Source organism: Aythya marila (genome assembly GCF_965140915.1).
Source record: "Aythya marila genome assembly, chromosome: 2".
Classification (NCBI taxonomy): Eukaryota; Metazoa; Chordata; class Aves; order Anseriformes; family Anatidae; genus Aythya; species Aythya marila.
The window spans coordinates 97160247-97185101 of NC_139043.1; the positions used below are offsets into that span (position 1 = coordinate 97160247).

The following is a 24855-nucleotide window of genomic DNA, read 5'->3' on the forward strand; positions in this document are numbered from 1 at the left end:
CTCAGCTATTTTGTGGATGTCTTACTCTGCAGCAACAATTACCAATTACATTTTGGCATAATTTAAACATATCTGCTATGTAGTACATGCTATTTGTCAATATTATTGCAGTGGTGTCCTTCAAATGAAGAGTGCCAATCAAAAGAAATCTAAGACCTTTAAAGAAAACCCACTAACTCTGAAAAGGGGAAATGTTGAAGCTCACTCTTATATGATATGATGCAGCACATTTTCCCAGGAGAGCAAAATCAGCTGTTTTGTGCCTACTTGTTCTATTACCTTTTTTTAAAGTAACTATAACTTGAAACTTAGCCATATGGATGGCTGCATCATCCTGCAGAAGAAACATCTGACTGTCTATAAACACTCTGGCTGTTTCCAACACTATCTTGCTTCAGTTAGGCTACTGTTGCTTGGCTAAGGCAGCCTCTACACATCTGTAGTTTAAAAGTTTATCTTATGGATAAATCAGATGACTTTCAATTACTGCACAAATAAAATACTTTAAGTTGAGATGGGAGAGAATAAAGAAGGTCGGAGAAAGAGCTGAGATGGCTAGAAATCAGAGTAGAATAGTTTATTAAGATTAACAGTTGTAGACAATGTTGCTAATGGCAAGAAAGATTACACAAAACATAGGTGAATGTTCTAATGGAGTCCTATTTTTCTAGATTCTTTATGATAGGGAGAGTATTTCAGAGCCCTGTAGCTGAATCTTGTGGCCTTGTTACCCAACAGGGCTTTTAAATGCTCAGAGCATCACCCTGGCTGGCTCAGGTGATGGCTGGATGGATGGATTGTGCCAGCCAAGATCACCTCAGACTTATTGTAAAGCACATGCTGCTATTGCTGACTGGCTGCATTCGTAAGAATCGATGGCAGATATATTCTTGATTTCAGAATACAGAGCAGGGAATCCACAGGCTGAAAATAAAAAATGATGCTCTTTCTTAGAGCACAGAGATTTGCTGAAAACAAACAAGCAACGAAAAAACGTCATCCTGAGGCTTTCTCATCGTTCACCTCTCAGATTTGCAGTTCAGCCCTGTCCCTAAGGGAGCAAATTATTATTATTATTAATAATAATAATAATAATAATAATAATAAAAGAGCTGGTTAAAAAGCCGCCCTAAGAACAACAGGTCTCCCCAGTGCTCTCTCTCTGTCCCTCCCCACCGCCCCTTCCTGTCCAGCCGCGGGGATCACCTGCAAACGCGCCCCACGCCTCTTGACCCGCACTCGCCTCCCCTTTGCCTTTCCTCATCCGTGCACAGCCGGATCCCGGATCTATTTTATTCCTACTCCTTTTAAAGCTTCGTCCCCTCAGAGGCCCCCCGGAAGGGGTGCGCTCCCAGACTTTTCTCGTTGCAGGTGTGGCCGAAGAGCGGGGAGTCCTTGCTGGCCGCGGCCTGTGGGGGCCGGGGAGGTCGCCCCCCGCCCGCAGCAGCGCTGTGGACAGGCGAGGGGCTCCCATCCTACATCCTATCCCCTCGCACTTCGGTGGCACAAATCCTTGACCCTCCCCGCCGTCCTCCCCCCCGCAGCACTCCCCCCCCGCCGCCCCCTTCATCCCGTTGCCCCGCCAGGGGTGCATCTCCTGGCTGCCTCGTCCGGGAGGGGATGCTGCCCTTGCTGTCCCTCCATTCCTCCTCCTCTTCTCTCTCTCTTTATATCCCTCTGAAATCCTTTCAGTTCCTCTCACTACTCTTATTATGAACATGTTTTCCCTACTGTGCTCCCATGCTAGCCATTAGCCCTCTGCAACCTCAAAGGGATAGGTGTCTGGGGTGAGATGTAGCCGGGGAGGATGATAAGCCTGAGGAAGGGAAGGGGGGGAGAGAAAGGGAGAGATTTTTCTGCCGTCTCTGGGCTGATTGGAAGAGGCAATCATTGTATCTGCGGCCGGAGGATTAACAGCTAAACTTTTATTGCTCCCTTTTGTGCTTGTGTCTGTGCGTGTGTGTGTGTGCAAATGGAGAAGTCTTTTCTCAGAGGGGAAGATCCTTTCAGGCTCCCTGTGGAGGGTGCAGTTCAAGGAGGAACTCAGGAGCGGTTTGTCTGATCCATAAAGTGACCAGGTGAGGGGAAACGATCCTTCTCCTGTCACTCTTCCTCTCCCAGTTTTGAAATCATTCTTTCCCCACCACCGCCACCCTCACGTCCTTCCCCTCCCCTCCCCTTCTCTGCACTGAGTAAATGGAAGAGTCTCCAGGGTTTTCTTCTGCTTCTCGCCCTGGACTGGAGAAGTGAGGGGACATCTCTCTATCCTCATCCATCTCTATCTCACTCCATCCATACCAGAAAGGATTTGAGACGCTGCAATGTGTTTTCATCCTCTTGACACTGCAACCACTTGATACTATGCAACGCATAGGGAGAGGGCTTTGCAAAATGGATTTGTTCGATTTTAAAGGATTTTTTCTCTAATAAGAATCGCATTGCACACAAATATGACTAAATCCCCTATTTGGTAAATCTTTCTTCCCCCCACCCCTCCTCTTTGGGTTCCCTCCCGCCCACCCCCACCCCTTCAGAGGAGCAAGCACAGGGAGCTGATGACGGACCCATTAATCCCTTCTTCAATGCATCAAAAGAAGCCGAAGGGCTGGAAGTCGCTGGGCTCGGAGTCCTGCAGGAAATGCTTCGATCTGCTTTTGGTTTTGTATGAAACTGGTGACTAGGGGCTCGGCTCGCCCCGCCGCCGCCCGCCGGCACCTGGATGCGCGGGTCGCCGCCGCCGCCGCCGCCTTGCCCGCCGCCGCGATGCAACGCTTCTGGTGGTGCTGCCGGTAGCTCGGGTGCGATGGGAGCGAGCCGGCGGTGATTAGTGGAGGGCGGCGAGGGAGAGAGAGCGAGAGGAAGGGCTGCTCTGCTCTGCTGTGTGTGTGGGCTTCAGGATTTTTTTCTTCTTCTTTTCCTACTTCCATCCTCTCCCCGTCACTGGAAGTCCTCCCGTATCTAAATGGAATTAGTGGAGACCGAAGCCCCTTGTGTAAGGCACAGACATGACCCATGGGCGCAGCTTCTTTCACAGTGAGTATGTCCCTCTTCCTGCCCGCCCCCTCCCCTCCTGAGCTCAGCCGCCGCTCACGGGCTCGTACCCTCCTCTGCCTCCCCAGCTCGCCTAACGGGACGCCCAGACTCCGCGCCCTGGGGCCAATCTTCCCCTACCCCCCCCCCCAAAAAAAAAAAAAAAAACAACCGCACCATCTCCTTCCCCATCACTCTGCGGTACAGCAGAGGGAGGTAGGTATCTGTCAGCCCCACGGTCACGCTCGTGTGGGCTGGTGGCTGTCACCCAGGCGCGACGCGTCTTGTCTTTTTTGGCATGGTGGGGGTAAAGGGAGAGAGGCGACCCTCGTGCCGGCTGCGCTCCTGTGATGCCCTGGCCGGGACTCGAACCCTCATCCCCGGGGCAGCACCGAGCGCCGCGCCGGGGAAAGCCAGGGCGGGCCGGGGTCCCAGGCTGGCGGCCCCCTCGGGATAAATCCTCTCGGAGCGGCACGGAGGCCGCGAAATGAGTTGATTATTCGTCGGAGACCTCGGGCTGAATGGATAGGACCCTCTCCCCTGCCACAGTTTTGCAGAGGGTCCCCTCTGCTGAAGGGGCTTGTCTGGCCCCTTAGTTTCAGCACATCACCCTACGCCCATACCTGTAAAACAGCAGTGCTATGGGCAGGTATCGCTTTTCCCAAAACTCTTTGCTAGGCTAAACCATGTCCATACCAAATCATATCCTCTGAAAAGCTGCCTGGAAGAGTGATAAATCTCTTAATATACAACTTGTGATGGAAAAAAAAAAGCATGGATCCATGAAAATGCAAAGATGCATAATCGGTGGAAATAGAAAGTGTGATTATAATTACACTCTTGATTAGGAGAGAAAAGTGGATGAGGAAGACAGAGAATGCAACAAAAATGTAGTGGAAACTTCTTTGAAATAATTCCCAAACCCGGATAATGCCAATATTGTCACAGTACTGTCAAAGCTTCCCAAGTGACAGCTTTGAATGAAAAAAGACTGTGACTGATCTCTTTGGAGTCATCATCATCATCATCATCATCATCTTCTTCTTCTTCTTCTTTATTTTTTATTTTATACCTCTGTGAGAAACACTGTTCTTTTCCCATTGTTTGTGAAAGAAAAATTCAAGGGGTTATAGAATAAAATGGACTATCTTGACTGCTTGGGTGAAAAATATTTTGTTATCTTTTCCCATAAAGCTCATAATTTTAATTACTTTCTGGCATCGTACATATTTTTGTAATGGTGGTGTTAATGCTACTAAATCAAGAAGATTTTTTTTTTTTTCTTATTTATTTATTTATTTATTTTAATATGGGAGAAGTATTTCACTCCAAATGCTGGATATGATATGTGTTGAAAAAAAGCTTAGAGTCTCTTAGTCTCTTCTTATCTATTACATGTTACATTCTATTATCAGTACCTTTTTGACTCCTTATTAATAATAAATACTGGCTTGCTAATGTGTAAGTGTAGCTCCCTGCTTTGGAATAACATGGCTCTGCAACTTGGAAGCACTCTTTCTAGTGGTAACAGCTGGAATTGAAAAGACCTGTGTTTTTGCTCTCATATCTGTAATAATATCCCATTAATTTGGACTGAATCTCTTTAATTCTCTGAACTTAATTTTTAACATGCAGAAAAACAGGGAAGTGTTAATAGATAAAAATACTTGAAGGGAAGCTGTTAGAATAATATATGAATTAATTGCCCAAGAAGAAACATTTCTCATGTAGGGTTTGTTTAGCTGCTGTACCTTCCATTAGAGCTTTTATAAATTCGTGAGAAGAAAGAATGTTGGCAGCTGGCTACATATTCCAACAACAAACCACCTTAAATATTAAGAAATTAGATTTTGACTAGTGAGGATTATAGGCATAGATGCAGTATGTTCACTGCATGAAACCCAGCTAAGTAAATGAGCAACTTAGTGAATGCGTGAATCCTTCATTGCCTTCAGATTCTGACATAGCTGATGGACAGAGTCCCAGCTAGGATGTATTTCCAGAATCTATCCCTGAGGAGAGTAAAGGCATGAATGGTTGGGTAGCATCCAGATCTGAGCAGAAGATGTAATGTTCTCACTGAATGCCCATGACACAGAAGAGTTTTTAGCCACCAGCTCTGCCAATATCCGTCTCTGTTAGCTGGGGGATTCAAAAAGACACGGGGACTGTGAGCCTGACCAAGAAATAGTGAATATGCTGCCAAGCCTTCATTTTCCCAGCACTACGACCTTTACCTCTTTAATAAGTTAGCCATCATCCAGAGCTAAAGCCCTCTGTCATACAGGAAGAGGCATAGAAATAGAGATCTCCATGTTATCAGAATTTGGGAAATACAAAGAGACTTGTTTCCTTCAAGGTAAAAATTGCACACAATTTGCAGTAAAAAAAGCTGGAAAGTATGCAAGCACCATCTTCAAAAGGACCATTTGGGTACCTTCGTAGTAGCTCTTGATGATTTTTGGCATCTCTTGGAGATAAGAAGAAGAAAATATGTCTTTCAACTACATTTATTAAAGATTACAGGTCCATCAATTCCTTGTCATAGTCAACAATACAAATGGCAGCAGATCAATTCAAAATACTCAGGATAAATAAGGAACTTCATCTCCACTTTAACTTTAGTGCAGTCTGAGTGCTATGTCTGGGCTTTATGCCAAACTATCTGGGGTCAAAATTCTGAGCATTCCAGGAACTCATGTACCTGTTCTTTCATGCTCTTGCTATCCCACTTTCTCCAATAGCCAAACTGGCTATTGGACTTAGGAGATGGGAGAAAGATATGATTACCATCAGTGCATGTCTGCTTCATCAGGTAGCTATCCAGTCATTTTGGTCTTCCAAACCAGCCTCTTTGCTATTGATCTGAACTTTTCCCTCTTAGCCTTAACACCCAGAAACTCAAGAATTATCTGCAGTTAAAATCCACATTTGCTCCCAAGCCCCAGCTGTCTTGGTATGGTTGGAAACAGGAGATTTTTGTTTGTAAAATAGACTGCAAATTCACTGCAGCATAAAGCAACATATCCTTGTCTGGCCAAACAAACTAGTGTAATGAGACTGTTAAGCACACACAATAATTTATTTCACCAAAGGTTTGCATATACCTCAATGGAAAAAGACAACCCCTCACTTTTTTCATAGCTTATGAAAGTACTTATTTTCAAATATTATTATGCCATGGCAAGGGGCCTAAGTGAGACCAGTGGCACTGAACCTTAGTAGGTCTTTGTCTATAAATACAGCCTTTTTTATTATTATTACTGAACCAACTGATGATTATATAAATATAAATATTGGTAAAATGTTTTCTTCTAATATTATTTTTTTTTAAAAGAGGGAAACATCAGTGCTTGAATATTTTGTTTTAAGCCAAAAACTTCTCTTAATTTGGATACATTCACAGAGATAAATACATAGGCAGATCAAAAAAAAATAATAATAAAAAAAATAAAGATCCAAGTAAATGAAACATTGGTTTTGTACAGTAATTTAATTTATATCCTTTTGCTTACAGTTGATTTGTTTGCTGGCCATATCACACTGTTATATCATCTAATGTATATTTCTCTTTCAGTTGTAGCAAGTCTAATCATCCTACATTTGTCTGGGGCAACCAAAAAAGGAACAGGTATGTAAATTTCAGACGTTTTTTCAGACATCATATTAAAGCCCGAAGTGAGTTAGTGACCTGATCCATGGCTATATCTAATTAAAGGCTTAGCCTGACTCTTGCAAAGGCTGTAAACTTCTCCCCCCACCCCCCCACCCCCCCACCCCGCCCCGTCCTTCCAGATTGACATGTTCAGATTGGGTACTGAGCTGTCTAATCTTAAAGTCTTTTTGATTGTTGAAGTAGAATTCAAAATCTGAAATTAGGTATCCTGGCTCCTTGTGCAGTTTTGAGTATAGAAAAAGGTTCTTCTTCACCCTGGATGTTAAGTGTGGTGACAGCCATGCAGGGAGAAATGATAAGCACAGTGTGTGTCTGAATTTGTGTCTGCATACTCAGTCCCTGCAGGCTTGAATTCATTTTAGGAAATTAAGATCCACACCGTCCTTAGTTTGGATACAGACCATGAAGAAAGAGAAATGTATGCAGAGTACAAGGCAAATCTCTTGTGGTTAAAATCATCCTTAGAAGTTTCAGGACAGGAAGAATTATCCTGTATCCGTTTGCATTGATCATAAGAGCAAACAACTCATCTCTGAACATGAGAGGCTAAAGTTAGCTAGAACAGTTAGATATAGGCACCTGATTTGGAGCAACACATAGGAGGCCTTACCCAGGAGGCCTGGGTAAGGTCTAGAAATTTCTACCCTTCCTAGAACCTACTATCCATCAAGCCTAATTTTTTTCCTCCAACAAATCCATTTTATTTTAGCTTACTAGTTAAAAGTACAATGTTCAAGAAGTGATTCTTCATCTCCTTCAACCTGAAAAGATTCAAAGCTTTATGTCCAGGCTCTCAGAGAGTGTGCTGAAAGGAATGCAAGAGTTTCAGGGCTAGGAAGAAAGCAAATGAGAAGGTCTGATTCTCTTTTCTGATGACTCACCTAGGAAGAGGAAAGTTCTGGGTTGTGATTTGTGACCCCAGAGATAATTATTAATTCTACAGCAAACAGCAAAATAAAAATAAAGAATATTTTTGAATCAGAATCCAGGATTTCCTCCATCCATCTCTGTCAGGTGAATCTAGAGCCAAGCCACAGTAAAATAAAAACAGTTCTTACATTCTATCAGTATGATGTGATTTATTTTTTTTTTTCTTGATTTTGTGACTGACGTATTTTGGTATTACAGCTTGTATCTTGCTGACAAGGCACATGTTTGAGTCTTTTGAGATATGTGAGTGGGAAACTCATGTTTCCCATTCTTGAGCACATGTTTTTCTTACAAGGTTGTTATTTAAAAAGCAATATAAGTACTACTTCCCCTAGACATCCAAGCCTCTTCTTTGTTTAAAAAAACCTATGTTTTCAATGAGAATTATAGGTTCATATCCTTAAAGCACTGACTCATTCCCCTCCAGATCAATGATCATACAGTCTAAACAGAAAAAAGCTGAGACCACCAAGAGAAGAAACTCTTTTATTCTGTAAGAGAGTTCAAAGCTTCATAGGGACATAACAACAGTTAACTATATAATACTTAATGTGATCATTTCACAGAAAAGCAGACTACTGCCGAAGGACAGAAACCAGTGCAGTGCGGAACTTGGACAAAATATGCAGAAGGAGGCATCTTCACTTCTCCCAATTATCCCAACAAATATCCTCCTGACAGAGAGTGTGTCTACATTATTGAAGGTGACCAACAAAATAATCTTTGTATTCTATCTTCAACTGATTCAAAAATGTATTTTACTTTGCTATATGTAAACAGTAGGTAAAGCCTGTAAGATCATGATCAATCTTTTCAAGAAGCAAGGTTTAGAAAAGCTTTTCCTTTCCTTTCCTTTCCTTTCCTTTCCTTTCCTTTCCTTTCCTTTCCTTTCCTTTCCTTTCCTTTCCTTTCCTTTCCTTTCCTTTCCTTTCCTTTCCTTTCCTTTCCTTGCCTTGCCTTGCCTTGCCTTGCCTTGCCTTGCCTTGCCTTGCCTTGCCTTGCCTTGCCTTGCCTTGCCTTGCCTTGCCCTTTCCTTTAAATAAGTTGCATTACATACTAAGAAATACTTGCAAATACTAGATTTGTTTTCTGATACTACTAATAAATTATCTCATGTAAGTATGCAGGAGTTCCTTAGTGATAAACAGTAGAATTATTTCAGTATTTTCAGAGAATGTATAGAATCTAAAATGCTGTAACATGGCAGAAGACAGAATATTTAGAAATGAATAAAAGGAGTGAGGAAAAACAAACAAACAAACAACAACAACAACAACAAAAGCTAAATCCATGTCTTTTGTATATAGTAGTCAAATTATTCTCCCAGCCCATGAGGCTGGGAGAAAGTAAGCCTATTTCATCTTCAGAAAACTGAGGCATGGAGACATAATCTTATAATCAAAGAGAAGAGCTATGGAAACAAAATATGACCACTTTTGTAAACCCTAATCCAGTATCTTAAACCATGAGTTGTTCCTCTCATTAGTGGTGTTTGAATGTTCTTTATAGTAAAGACATGTCTTTATCATATTAATTACTTGCTTATGAAAATATAGGTAATAAGCTGAAAGGTGGCTTAATACACTATTGAAATAGACTGTTTTAAAATAAATTAGAAATGTCTAAGAACAATTAATAAAGGAAATATTTAATCAAACATCTTCTGTGATGAAGGTGAAATTCCATGTTGACAAGTCTGGAGTAATGAGCAGTACAAGAAATAGCCTGAATTCAATAGACCTTTTATTATATATATATAAAAACAAACAAACAAACAAACAAACAAACAAAAACAAAAAAAAACCAACCCAACACATAATTTCTTACAACACACTTGCTTTCTACTACTGTGTGTCCAACCATGTTCTAAAGTTTGGATTCTAAATGCATAGCTTAAAATCTGTGATAATATCAACTGCATCAATATGTAATTTGGTGAAAACCATGTATACTGCACAACATATTCAGCTCTACCTGTTTCTGTCTTCTAAAAAGATCAGGAATAGATATGTCTGAAAAAAGTCACCAAAATAAATAGAAATGTCTCAGTAACCATACTTTAAAAAGTGACTGTTTTGAAAAAAGGCAAAAAGAGACACACCAAAGGGCAAACATATATACATATATATACACTATATATATATATAGTAGTTAGAATAACTTATTTGTTCAAATTTATACTTTTTACAACATATAGATATGACAGAAAAATATAATGAAGTGAAAAACTTTTCCTGTATCTTTTATATATACTCACTGACATAAGATTTAAAGGGTTAAAAAAGATTATATATATATATATATTTTATTTTTATTTTTTTACCAATTGCAATATCTTTGAGGCAGGATAACAGTATACGGAGTGGATAATCTTTGCTAATCCAGAACCTAAAAATCTGTTAAACCTGAGCATAAACCAGAAACATCTCTATATACCTATAATTCCTGTAATTAATATTGATATTTCAAAAAACTTAGAATAGCTTCTCTCTGCTGTTGAATATCTAGTAGCATACTAGGGGGACTGTTAATGTGATCCAGTATAGCATCCCCACATTCCTCTCTCCTCTTTGTATGTCTTAGATAACTCAGTGTGGCAGGTTCTGACAGCTGTGTGACCTGAATTTAAATACATATATGGATCAACAGGTTCTTTCCTGTCTGCTTGCTTTCTTTCCTTCATTTTATTTTTTGCTATCATACACAATCTACAGCAAATTCTGGTGGCTTCTCTCAAACACCATTCCTACTGACTATAAAGGACTTGAGTGAGGACTGCAGCATGTAGTTTGTTGTAATAAAATTGAATTTAATCTCAAGATACAATTTTTTCCCCTGTATTTTAGCTCATCTTAAATGTATGCAAACCTTTTATCATTTCTAAATTACTTTGGTAAAGTAAAAGAGCTGGCAAAAATTGCCATGATCATACACTGTGAGTTTCTAAAAGGGAAAAGCATTTTTGATTGCAGTGGAGCCTATACTAGCAGTCAAAGAAGATCAGCATAAGAAGATCAAACAGCTAGAACTTTCTTTTTCTTTTTCTCTCTTTGTCTCCCCCCCCTCCCCCCCCTTTTTTTTTTTTTTCCTTCTATTTTGGTAGTAATGACAATTAGCTGTTGGAACAACTAGGAATTTTGAAGTCCAGGTTGGATGCCTTTCTAAAATAAGTCCTTTAGGTCATCCAGAAGTCATGGACTCAGTACAAAAATTATTATGCTATAGAGGAGCTTCTGGTGAGTCCCATCTGCCTTTCAAAATGCATTATTTATTTATTTATTTATTTATTTATTTATTTTGGTTCAGTCTTATTGGGCATACAGAGAATGTAGGAAATAGCTGAGTGTACACATTAAGTTCCCTGTTGGCCCCAATTTTACCCTTGTTTTGAATATTCATGACTCTTACCTGGCAAAATTCACAGCTGTAAAATTCAACAACCGCAGCAGCAGCAGCAGCAGCCTTTGCCAGACTGCAGAAAATTTGGCATGTGTGCTTCAAAGAGATATATGCACAGGAGTTTCTGTAGGAACAGTTTTTGTTGGTGCTAAAAATATGTGGGGAGTGGGATAGACATAGTTTACACAATATATTTTAAGAACTGGTTTGAAAATCTGGAATCTTATATGTTTTGATTATTTATTTATTTATTTATTTTAATAGCTACAAGCTTATTTATAGGTATAGACTAGAATTGATTTATGGAGATATAAAGAAAATCTTCCACTGTATATACTTCTGGATATTTAAAGTTAGCTCTCTTGAAGGTCTTCCATATTTTTGACTTAAGGTCATTAAACACCTTATTTCTAGACATTTCACTGTATGAAAAATCTCATGTCAAAGTCCGCTGGTATTTCTTGGTGATTTTTGTGTCCAAATAGTGTTCATTAAAATGAGGAAAGAATCTTCTTTTAAAAGGAGGTTATAAGTGATTTACTTGTCAATAATAGCCAAACAACCAGAAATATCAAGGACTATCAGTTCTGTACAGCCCTGATAGATGTGGGCAGGGGTTGAGTTCAGTGTCTCATTTCCATGCAGTTGCATAAATTAAAACAGATATTTTTGCTTAACTTCAGCTGTCAGTTATGCAGACCTAGAGGCTGATCAGAACTAAAACCTTAATTGCATGTTTGTTGCTGAAAATGTTCTTCTGAAAGTTGGAACCCAATGTCTTTTATTTTCATTGAATATAAAATCTCAAGATAGCACTTGTGTAAGATAATTAGATGAAAAAGATGACAAGACATGTAAGCATTAAGAAGTCTTTCCATGGTATTAAGCATCTTTGAAGAAAGATAATTAGAAGCTAAATATGGAAAATTTTAATATTTGAAGTACAATCACTTTATGAGATAGCTTCAACATATTTAATTTGGACTTTATAACATCTTTTTTTCTGACATAGTAACCACCAAAAAATTTTTTTGAAGATGTGAATATGATTTACCTGTTAATGAGGATATCAGAAGTTACCACTTTACCCCTTCTTTTCTGATTAGATGTCCAGATACTGCTCCAGTGTGGAAGAGATATATATTCTCTTTTTACTGTTGTGGTGGCTGCTGGTTGTTTACTCTTTTGTTTTATTATTTTATTTTATTTTATTTTATTTTATTTTATTTTATTTTATTTTATTTTATTTTATTTTATTTTATTTTATTTTATTTTATTTTATTTTATTTTATTTCATTTCATTTCATTTCATTTTATTTTACTTTTATTTTATTTTATTTTATTTTATTTTATTTTATTTTATTTTATTTTATTTTATTTTATTTTGTTGTAGTTATACATTATTCTTAGTCATCATTCTGTACTTTTTATTGCTTTATTTCCGTAAGTTTTAAATTTGTACACAAAATTTGAAGGCAAAACGGTGGCATGAGATGTGTTCATACAATGCCTGCTTGCTTCAACTCACTTATAGCAAAGAAACCCTTTGTAAAAGTCAGAGTATAACTCTAAAAAGACACCTTTTTGGCTAAATGACAGCTAAAGTTGGGAATCTTAATCATGTTTTCTTCCCTTACTGTCATTTTCAGGAAGATCTGAATCACTTAGGTAGATTATTGCAACCAAAACATTTAATTTTTTACTCTAAGATGAAGCATGGAAGTGTATTTGAAAGCACATAGTGGAAAGGTAGCATGGATGCTTGCACAGTATTCCATTCTATCTTTGCCCAATATTCTGTAATGACCACAGTCACTGAAAATACAGAAACACAAAATATTACATTCCCCAGATGAGTTATGAGAAAGAACATAGAACCATTTGGGCTAGTGTGCAGAGCAGGCTGGGACATGGGCTGTACCTGTGCTAATAATAAAACTTAAGTCAGGCCTAAGACTGATTGGCACAATCCAACATCCTTTCACCTTCCTAGTGAATAGTACATATCCAAACTAGTTGTGAATAGTCCTTGACCAATGAGGACCGCTACATCATGCCTAAGACAGTTTTTGGCAGTTCTGAATGGCATGGGACAAAATCATGCCAGGAGGTGTTTTTAATGGTTGAAGGAATAAGGACAGTCAGTGGCTCAGCCCCCAGCCTTATTTTATTTAGCAGTGGAGAAGCAGTGCTGATGGACTATCAATACTCCATTGTTCCAGTGTTGCAGACTGAATCCATGGGAGACCTGGCGAAAAGTAAAAACTTCCTCGAACTCTCCTTGAATTGATGTGATTTTCTGTGATCCTTTAACAAGAACTGAGCTTGACTAGAATAAGCCTTATCTTGACTTTGTTGAAAAATAAATAAAAATAGAAGAGAGTATGCTATGGCAAAAAGTTGATCCTAAAACTAGTTTGCAATGTGAGATTCAGAGTTCTGTATGGATACTACAAAAATTGCATAGTCTTTACCAGGCCATACTTCTACTGAGTCAGTTGATTTTATGCTTAAGTTTGTACAACCGAGTTTCATTTACCTTTTTACAAGTCCTTTTACAAGAACTTCTTTTATATTATAGTGAGATTATAATGGACTTTAAGTTTCCTTTTCAACAACAACAACAACAAAATCTATATGATATGTATAACTCAGAGGGGGCCTTACGCCCATTCTTACCATATGTTGAGTTTTGGGTTCAAGCAAGGCTTGCTAAGTATTTAACTTGCTTGCTTTAGCTAGGCTTGCCCTGGTAAGCCTTAGTATAAAATGGAATAGTGAGACCTAACACCGATAGTTTAATGAGAACAAATGTGTTATGTTAATGGCATATACACAAGAACAATGGGAAAGGTCATTTTTGAAGCAGGTATCTTCTTGTTGCCATGGAAAGCAGAGGAGTTATATGCTGTGTTAAGATGCTGTTTGACACTAACAACACTAGGGGAATTAATATTCATATCTAGTTTGCAACATTAACAAATTAAAATAAATCTTTAAGTAGGATAGTAACATTGTATTTTGGATAGTGAGTATATAAAACTTACAAGTCTTAATAAGAATTCTCAAGTTTACCCAAAGTGTTACTCTGTTGGAGTTTCTGATACTTAACTCTACAGTCCCTAGATGAATGATGAATAGATCTCAACAAATCTCTTTACATGAATAGGGGCATAAAAAATGTGATCACAGACTGAAAGGTGATGATTGCTTTCTTCTCCCCTAGTATTTTTTTTAGTTAAGTTTAAAATAATATTTATTGTAAATATATGACACCAAGAGTAGAAACATCTGAAAAAAATAATTAATGATATCTTCCAGTTATTCAGACTATTACTATAATCTAAAAGATGTATTTCTGTATTTAAACCTCACCCAAGGTGGCATTAATTGTCTTTACAAACTTTATTGTCTGATTTTATTTTTCTTTCACTTTCAAAATAGTTTAATTTCCAGGAATTGTGAATTTCATATAATTCCATATAAAGTTTTAAGTTTTTATTTTTCTATTAAACTTGTATGGACACAAAGATCACAGGATGAAAGCATTACAGAGAAATATATATAACTCAATTACCTACAATGTCATGTAAATAACAGTGGGCCAATAGTAAGTACTTTCCTAATTATGAACTTGTTCAATTTTATAACAGTAGGTAAGGAGCTTGATTTTTTTTTTTCTATGTTAAATATTTCAATAAATAGAAATCACACAAACATATTAAAATTAGAAGTAAAACTATTAAAAATATTTTTTCTTTTCAAGCAACCTGTGTAATTAATTTCAGAGTTAACTCTTCAGAATCTTATAAAATGAGCCTGTCAATTTATATGATAGTTGCAAGAGGGAGGTGTCAGATCTTATGTAAGAGTATAAGGTTGTATCCACTTGTTTTGTTCATTTTAATTGTTCTCAATTCTTATGAGCTCATCCCAAAAGATTCATTTTCAACCATTTAAAAATGTATATTTTCAGGCCATGTTGATCATTTTCTCACTGTTCCTGAAGTAAGAAATAAAAGGATATTTGGCTGCCAGAGTGGCAGTAGTTGCCATGTTAAGCTTGGAGTTTGATCTTGTATATTTTAATGTGAAAAAACTGATAACTTGGGCAAAGCTCATAGAAATTTCAGTCTCTTCTAATATTTGGAAAGTGTATGATCCCATGAGAGGCAGAGGATGCAGTGACACAACAAACCTTTGTCTTAGCAGAAAACATTATTAGAAGAAAAAAGGATATTACACCAAGATCTGTACACATAATACATTTTTAGCTATGGAAAGGATTCAATGCAGGAGTACATACCCCAGGGATTCTGCATCTTAAAATTTCTAGGCAAAACTATGATTTTATCCTTTTAACAAAATGCTGTAGTTCAAACAATAAGAGTTTTGCTTTTTACACAAAATGACCAGCAAATCTTGTTTTTGAGATCATTGTGACTGCTACTAGCCTATGAATACTGGTACTAAGCTATGAATAAAATAAATTATTATTGTTGTTGTTGTTGTTGTTGTTGTCTGAGGTGACTATTATAAGTTTCTTCAAGTTTTTTTTTTTTTTTTTTTTTTTTTTTTTTTTAAGAGTATTCTTTACTCTTAGTTAATTTTGCTTCATTCTTATTGTTAAATGAAATTTCACTTCACTCTTCCTAGGATATAAATGAGATGATTATACTCAAGCTAGTCATTGACTGCTTAGTCCAGAGTGCTTAGTCCTATAGCACAGTTCCCACCAGACTTTTCTTCATTAGGTTAAAAAGTATTCTGATTAACTTTTCCCCTCAAAACAATGTATGTATGTGGTTTTCCACATACATAAGATCCTTTGAAAGATTTTGTGCTTGAACCAATTCTTCCAAGGCTGTATGTTGTTTTACATCATACATATCTCTTTTAGTTTCACTAAAAACTACTATCATAAGCACTTCTAAAAGAAGAACAGATGAGTAAGCATATGATGCAAAATCTAAAATAAATAAATAAATAAATTTTTAAATATTGTACTAATTTTCAAAAACAGAATATACTTTTTTAAGGAAAAAGTTGATGCATATGTTAAGATTCATAAAAATATATATTTGATACTCTTAATTTTGTTTCAGATTTTAAGGATTTTGGTTCAGTAAATAATTTCATTTTCTTTTAATTTCTAGCTGCCCCTAGACAATGCATTGAACTACGCTTTGATGAAAAATATTCCATAGAACCTTCTTGGGAGTGTAAATTTGACCACATTGAAGTACGAGATGGACCTTTTGGCTTTTCCCCAATCATTGGACGTTTCTGTGGACAGCAAAATCCACCTATGATAAAATCCAGTGGCAGATTTCTGTGGATTAAATTTTTTGCTGATGGTGAGCTGGAATCTATGGGGTTTTCTGCTCGATATAATTTTACACCTGGTGAGTACAAAACATCATACTTTTTAATAGAAAAATCTTAGTGTAGTAACTTTGTTAATGATGTATAATTGTGCCATTGTAATTAATATTAATGAGGACTATATTTAATATCAAAGAAAGTATTCATAGATAGGAAAATGGTATAAGGTATATATCTTTTGCATAACTAGTAAGGCTAATTCAAGGAAGAAAATTTCAATACAGTTTTGTCTAAGATTGTACAATTATTCCCTTTTTGTCAATTTTTAAACTCAATTCATTAAAGTAAGGTAATATTCTTAGGCAAACTTTCCGTTCTTTTTTTCCTCCACTTATTAACAAAAGATTGCTGATCTTAGTTTTCATTTTTGGCTGAAGCTACAATATATTGCACTGCACTGCTGTATTTGACGTAGTTCTGTACTTTCTTGTTTTGAGTGATGAGTCATACCTTAATATAGCCTACTCCAGAGCACTATAATTATTATGTAATTTTGTCAATTATGTCACTATTGTTTCAACTGTTGTGTTAGGTGGAATATTTTTTAGAATATCTACTAAAATTAACTGGCTCAACATTCTGCTTTCTAAATTATTCCACTAGCACTATAGAAGATACCAGGACTACTTGAGTGTTCCTTTCTGTGGCCTTCTCTGATGCAAGAAAAATTCTTATAAAATTACGCAGGGTAGTTCAATGTTCTTTTTAGTAAAATATACTGTATTCCACAGGAAAAACATATTTAGAAGATTTAAAGAGCAACAAAACACAGAATTTCTTTAGAGAATGATGTGATAGCCAGATATATATCTGAATAGAAATATCTATTGTAAATGCAAAGACAATAGATGAAATTGTATTTTTTCCACACATTTGTCAGTGGGTTTTTGTCATTTTCCTCACCATCTTCCCCCAGAATTCTTTGCTTTAGATTTCATGTCCTTGTTTCAAAACATTATGAGTGAAAAGATGTTCATAGCAGGACCTAAAGTTTCTTCCAACTAAAAAACTCCCAGGTGAAAAACAACTTAATGCACCATGTTTTATCAGCATTCCTTTTCTCCTGAAGTAAGGTGGTTTTCTACACTGAGATCAATTTTTTTTTGTATCTATATTACTGTAGCAGTATCAATTATTCCCAACTTCAGATGCAGTAGTTATCTCTTTTATTATTATTTTATCTCTTCCTCCCTTTTTCCTCCCTTCCTTCCACTTCCTTTCTTCTTCCTCCTCAGCACTTCCTCTTCCTCCTTTCTTCTTCCTGATAGCTTGAAAGCTATGTAAATGGTAAAGGGCTTCTATGAATATTTGCCAGAATGAGGATATGATTAATTTTACAAGTGCAAAGCAGCATTTATACCTCCTTAATCACCAATAATAGGATGAAGCTATCTTTCTAGATGAATTGCTTGACAAGCTGTTTATTAGGTGGAATGGATTAGGCCTGACATTTTGAGATCCACTGTCCAAAGGTTTGCAGTGAAAAGGATGACTGTCAACTCATCAAAGAGTGACAGCTTTCAGAAATGTGTAACGGTAGCAGAGAGGCATTGGATCCAGATATTATCACCTAAACCATCTGGATCCATTTTGGTAGTGACTACTTCTGAAATTAAACTATTTGCATAGAAAAGATCAGAAGAAAATTTTCAGCTAACCTCTCTTTAAAAAAAAAATAAATCAATAATATGACCAAAAAAAAAAAAAAAAAAAGAATTCTGGAACTTTTCTGTCTAGAGCAGCTGATGCTCAGGGAGATGCAGTTTGTTGCCTCCATCTCACTAAGTGCAAGCAACAAACTCCATCTAACTGCAGTCCTAACTGTAGGAGGCTTCCTCCATCCTGGTGGTGAAAACAATAGAGGTGTCTGTTTAGTACCATTAGTCTTTGATGGTCCCCACCTGAGTGGTCATGACATACTGCTGAAAAGTTCCTCAACTGCTACCTTTGCCGGTGGTATCTTGACCAAGGCTTTTGCTTGTTGATAAAAAGAAATGTGATGTTGAGTGTGGCTGTGTGTGTAAGTATGACAATTTAAAAAATAAGTAAGTAAATTTGACTAAATTGAAGCTGCAACCATTTATTACTATTTGGCTGGTACACAGAGAAACAGGAAAAGAAATTATTTACTATGTCTTCAGGGTGTACAAAAACAGCTAACTAGATGAAATTAGAAGAAAAAGATCAATTAGTGTAACTGGACAAATGTTCCAATGAAGAACTATTAGTCTGTGCATAAGGAAAGAGCCCTGTCACCTGGGGCTTTTTAAAACTAGTTAGCATTAAGTCCTAAAAAATAAATTATATAGAAGAATTCTAAGGAATAGAGCATTATTTTGCATTTACTAAGCCTTTTCTGTTTCATAATTTCTTTGACCTCTTGAAGTTTAAATTGTCAGAGTCCTAGACTCTGTGCAAAGATTGAGCTTCATCAACCAAAGCAAAACACCAGTGGAATTTCAGAAGTCTCTCAACAGGTTGGGATCTCAGGCATCTTGAGACAAGCATCACTGTCTTGTCATAAGCTCTATTCTGTTTAAATAGAACAGTACTTAATTTTCTCAAAGCACTTTCAGCACTCTGAAAGATGAAATCTAGCAGAACAAATGACTTCAATGACAAATAATTCCAGAACTCCACACAAAAACAAAACAAACCCTCTAAATAAGAGAAATAGAGAGAGAAATAGAGAAAAGATTCTATTTATGTTTTCATTTTTATAAGTCTTATGGTTAAGCAAAACATGTTTGAATAAAGCTGTATGTATGGAATCTCGCTTGAATATTTTTAATATAAGGGAAGGACTTGTCTTTTTCTTTTATGTTATTCTTGGTAAATACCAGTAATAACAACATGTAATCTGGAAGTAAAATAAAGTTTCCAATATTTTGTATATGTGAAAGTTTAAAAGTCTCAGATATGATAGAAAGAACATCTCAGACTACAATATTTTCAGGTTGTTCCTTGTTCATTCTGAATAAAAATCAGATTGGCTAGGGAAAGACAACACAAAATGAATCACATGTTAAATGTCCCTTGCTCTTGTTTCATCACTTTCAGGATCATTGTAAGGCCTATAGCACAAATTTCATTTCACATCTCTGTGTCCTTGTATTCCATCTGTTATCCTCATTTCTCCTAAAAAGATAGTGTCAAGAGCATTTTCTGAAATGATGTTGATTCACTGTTTTGTCTAGTCCAGTCTTTCTGTTTTGAATACTACTTCAATGGGACTTATTCTTGAAAACAATTCTTCATGATTAATTTTTTTTTTAGTGTAGACAAGGATTCAGACAGAGAGAGGACATTTATTTGGGCTGTGTTACTCAGCTCGAATAATCAGATTTTTGTTTATCCCAGTCCCTGATTTTGCAGGACAGTGGCTTAAGATAGCACATCATTACTTGCAGTTCCATCATTTAATAGAAACCATCTGTGTTTTTATTTAGCCTCATTAATATAAAGCTCAGTCAGTAATGCTTTCTGTTCAACTGCCTGATAATGGAAAAGTAAGAAACAAACAAACAAACAAACAAACTTTATACTCTTATGTACTGAAAAGTGGGGCATAAAACTGTCTAAGCAGAACAATGGTACTTTTACTTTAACATTGTACTGGTACAAGTAGCTGTAGAAAGTCAGAATATTACAATAATAACATCACCATGGACAGCAAAAAAACAAACAAACAAAAAACAAGCAAAATTCACCCTGACTGAAATTCACCGTGACTGGGGAAGGTCCATATTTTAGGACTGATGAAAAATCAGTATTATAGGTGTACTGAATTCAACTGCAGTTTGAAAGAAGTTAGATAAGATATCGTCAAGTCATTTTGGCACCTAATGTCCAAGTCCTGTCTTGGACTTGTGTATTTAAGCCTCCCAGCCATCTGGGACAGGTGAAAAATATTTGTAAGGGCTTGCTCACCTGCTTTTATTTTATTTTATTTTATTTTATTTTATTTGCTTTGTTTTGTTTTGTTTTGTTGTTTTATTTTATTTTATTTTATTTTATTTTATTTTATTTTATTTTATTTTATTTTATTTTATTTTATTTTATTTTATTTGTTTTATTTATTTTTTTTCCATTTCTCTTCAGAGTGATGAAATGGTCTCTTTGCTTTTGATGAAAAATGGTCTCATTGCTTTCAAGTTAACTTCTGTGACAAAAATTATTAGCCAATCTGTAATCCATTTATGTTTTCTGAACAATTAAGCAGTCGTATATGTGACTCTGAATGTGTCAGTCTTATCCTTTGGGATAAGAGCTGGTTTGAAATCAGTGAAATGACTCGTTATAACCTTTTCTTTAAGCTTTTGAGCTGGAACAATATTTTTTATTTGTTTGTTTATTTTGTTTGAGTTTTTTATTTACTCAGGTTTCTAGTCCTCAGCACTTCAAGTTGCTACAAGCAGCTTCTTTGAGTTATGAATTTTTAATGTATCCATACAAGTGTGCAACAATCAGGCACTACATTGCTGTTTATAATAAATGTATTAGGACTTCTGGTCTTGTGAATAAGAATGAATTTCACTGTAGCATTTAGGATGATGAATTTTCTTGTTACAATCACAATCATGATTGGCTACATAAATGTTGTCTTTTCTTTGCTTTGCTCTGTGCTACAGACGCCATTAACTTCTATGAGCTGTAGGCTTACATCCAGAGTATTTCAGTACCATGCGTATCAGAAGGTAATGGAGTAATATGTTTATTTTAAATGTCAAGCTAAAAAGGATTTATTTCATAGAGCAAATGAGTGTATATAAGATCTTACAGGATTCTCATATTCCATATTACCTTTTTATCACATCCTTATTTTACTTTATTTTATTATTATTGATATTTTATTTTATTTTATTTTATTTTATTTTATTTTATTTTATTTATTTTATTTTCTACAATACTCAAAAGACAATTACTGAACTTCCTGTTTTAGAAATCCTTGTATGCTGAAAGTATCACATTACCATATTATTGCTACTCTGTTTAGCCTTGCTGTAAAAACAAACAAACAAACAAAAAACAATAGAAATAGAGGACATAGTTTTAAGTATTCAAATATTGCGGTGTTGGGGGGGAAAGGGGGAGGGAGGCAGAACTATTGCAGGGTTTTCTAACAACTGCTTTCAATGAGGACATGAGAATTACTTTTGTGTTGACTGTGTTGGAGCTAAGGGGCTTTCTAAGTCATGTAGTGTTGTCTCACATTAGGATTATAAGCAACATGTTTCTAACTCATAGCATAAATATTCAAATTTGTTTTCCTTTATTAATGGATCTTCAAAGACTTTCCTTGTTTATTTTATCTAGTTATTTTCTATATGGACATTCCTATGGAAGTCCTGTCTCAGAATCCAAATTATTATGATATCTGACTTATAATTATTCATGGTCAGTTTATGTCTTTGTTTTCTTGCACCAATATTACTTGTTGGCTTTGAAATACCTTTTTAGTTGTTTGTTTTTTGCTTGTTTGTTTGTTCCCACCAGGAGTACCTGCCACTGCAGCATAAAGATGTTAGTCATATCTTTTTTAAGATGTCAATTTGCTTGGCTGCACAAGCCAATTTCTTCTACTTGCTTTATGTTATGGACTCTTTGTTCCACTTGCCATCAGTACCACCCCACCTCCCTCCAAGAGCCTCTCTCTGTGTGTCTTCCACAATTAGCTGAACACAGACTTCTGAAGGAAGTTTACTAGGACAGTGCAATGTAGCATAAGTACAAATAATTATTTTTTACTTCCACAGCTTCTCTTGCTGTATTGTGAGCTCACCAATAAAGGTCATTATGGTGTTGCACTGTTAAATACTATTTACAGAGGAACCACACTTCCCTGACAAAGAATCTATCTTTTCGGAAGCACCTGGGAAGAAACTTCAAACTTTAACAAATTTAGATATTTAGATGTGAATTCAGAAATAGTACTAGAGAAAAAAAAAAAAAAAAAAAAAAAGAAAAAAAGAAAAGAAAGAAAAAAAAAAAAAAGATTTTTAATATAAAGCTGCAGTTTTACAACATGATTCTAATTTTCAAAACAGTTTATAATATTAATTATTTCAGAAATCTAGAAAAATCTTAGAGGCGAAGTAGGATTTTCCTTCAATATTATCCTTTTCACAAAATCACAGAATCATCTAGTTTGGAAGAGACCTCCAAGATCACCGAGTCCAACCTCTGACCTAATACTAACCAGTCCTCCACTAAACCACTAAGTTCTACATCTAAATGTCTTTTAAAGACCTCCAGGGATGGTGACTCAACCACTTTCCCAGGCAGCCTATTCCAATGCCTAACAACGTTTTCAGTAAAGTTCTTCCTAATATCCAATCTAAACCTCCCCTGGCGCAACTTTAGCCCATCCCCCCTCATCCTGTCACCAGGCACGTGGGAGAATAGACTAATCCCCACCTTGCTACAGTCTATACTAGTCTACCTATAAAGTGTGATAAAGTCACCCCTGAGCCTTCTCTTCTCCAGGCTGAACAACCCCAGCTCCCTCAGCTGCTCCTCATAAGACTTGTTCTCCAGACCTCTCACCAGCTTTGTTGCCCTTCTCTTGACTCACTCGAGCACCTTAGTGACTTGTGACTTTTCTTATATTTTTTTCCACCTAAGGATACAGTTTTGTCTTTGCATTATTAGTACACTGAATTGGTGAGCCCCAGGTTTGGTACAGAGTGGTTAACCTTTGCTTTAAACACTGTTGCAAAGTGTTTAACCAGTGAGCCCTAGGCATTTATTTTCCTTTTCAAACATTTGTCTGTAACATTTGTGAAGCACTTGGAAATAATACAGAAAAGAAGGTATTACAGAATTTGTACTGAACAGAAAGCCCGGGTAGTCTTTTTCCACAAGTGGTTGTGGAAAGCAACGTGGTTACTATGAACATTTTCACCTATTCAGAATAGCACTTCCAAAACTTATAAAACATCCTACTTGGTATTTATTATTCAAACACTTTTACACCTATTTTCTTCAGATAAAAAATTAAAAACTTCTTACTTCATATGTATCAGATACTGAGTTTTTGAATGCTCTTCAAAGCTGTTTCAGCAGATTTTCTAACAGTTCTACTGGGATGCATTTCTGGGTGACTCTGTTGTGGCCTCATCTTGGCACTGTTGTCTGTTGGTGACTTTGGCAATGTGAATGTGGAATTGAAGCAATTTTTCTTTTTTACTTATCCATTCCTTAAGCAGCTAAATTTTCATTTTTATGTATTGTATCTACAGGTTTCTGGGGTTTATGGCCAATAAATCTAGACAATCATCTCAGTACTCTTGTCTAATCAGCATGACTGTGGCCCTTCTGTTAGGCAGAGAAGCTATTTTCTGTTGTAGCCACAGACCTGTAAGTGGTCTGATTCTTTAGCTGTCCCTATATGAAATTATGTTTTCATGTTAGATACAAAAACATGTTTATATCACTTGTTTTCTTTCATCTATATTTGATAATTTGACATTTGCATAGGTTCAAGTAACTGTGATCTTTTATTTTTTATCATCTGTTCTTTTACTGAAGTATTTCTCAAATCTAACACCAACAAGTAAACCTCCTTATTGACATATACAGCTTTCCGTAGCAGGTTTTTGTACTCTTTGTATAGTTCTTTAATTCTCCTTAAAGAAATTGACCTTAGTAATTGGCCTTAGTAAGTCCATTGTAACAAAGAAAAAGTTCTTGCCCAATAAGTAGGAGCTCTTATTCTACATAATGTAGTCTTTGAAAAAGTCAGTCATGTTTCTGTTCCTAGAATTGAATATTTTTACAATATGCAGTGCTTAGTAAATGTGTCAAATTCAAGTATGCCATCTGTCAGCTTTTAGTATGTATACTCAAAAAAATGTTTAGCATTCATTTATTTTCTTAGGTTAGTATTTATACTTTTTGTCAAGAAATCAATCCAGAGGGCCTTTTTTTCTTACCAGTACTGAGGTGTTTTTTACTGAATGTTGTTTTGTATACTTTCAACTCCAGTGGGTATATGTTGTCATCTTAATATATATTTTCTGATATTGAGTGATATAATCAATACTGGTTTGCTTATTAGTTGTTGACTGTGCAATTCTTTCATCTTAAATATCACATCTGAGCTTCTTTGATGCCCATATCCAAAAGTAAGACTGCGCTTACATCAACTTCAGTAGAAATTTTGTCACACCTTTTATCTATGCATTTGATCTGTCTTCTCTTTCTTTCTTATGGGATATCAAAGACCTTACAATCTTCAATATATTATTATAGTGGTCTTAAGTGGTAGAGATTCTTCTGTATGAGGAATAGAAATACAAAATTATTGTGAGATAGATGGCAACTGCATGGCTATGCATGAAATTAGTGGAAAATCATGTGCTTGAATCAAGTTTCTAAATGCACAGACTTATTTCTAGCTGTTTTTCCCTTCCTCTCTCACAGTCTGTCTGTAT

The 24855-nt window shown here is 36.2% G+C and overlaps 1 protein-coding gene across 3 annotated transcripts in view; it reads left to right on the plus strand.

The window, feature by feature from the left end:
* Positions 1-2903: 2903 nt before the first annotated feature.
* NETO1 (neuropilin and tolloid like 1) overlaps positions 2904-24855 on the plus strand; it is a gene marked incomplete at its 3' end in the record, with an annotated part of 68917 nt that continues 46965 nt past the window's right edge. For all 3 annotated transcript variants that reach the window (XM_082754810.1, XM_082754811.1, XM_082754812.1), the window contains exons 1-4: positions 2904-3033; positions 6608-6661; positions 8203-8340; positions 16192-16440. In XM_082754810.1, coding sequence (XP_082610936.1) covers positions 3006-3033; positions 6608-6661; positions 8203-8340; positions 16192-16440 — 469 coding nt within the window. In that variant the 5' untranslated portion in view covers positions 2904-3005. The remainder of the gene's footprint in view (positions 3034-6607; positions 6662-8202; positions 8341-16191; positions 16441-24855) is intronic.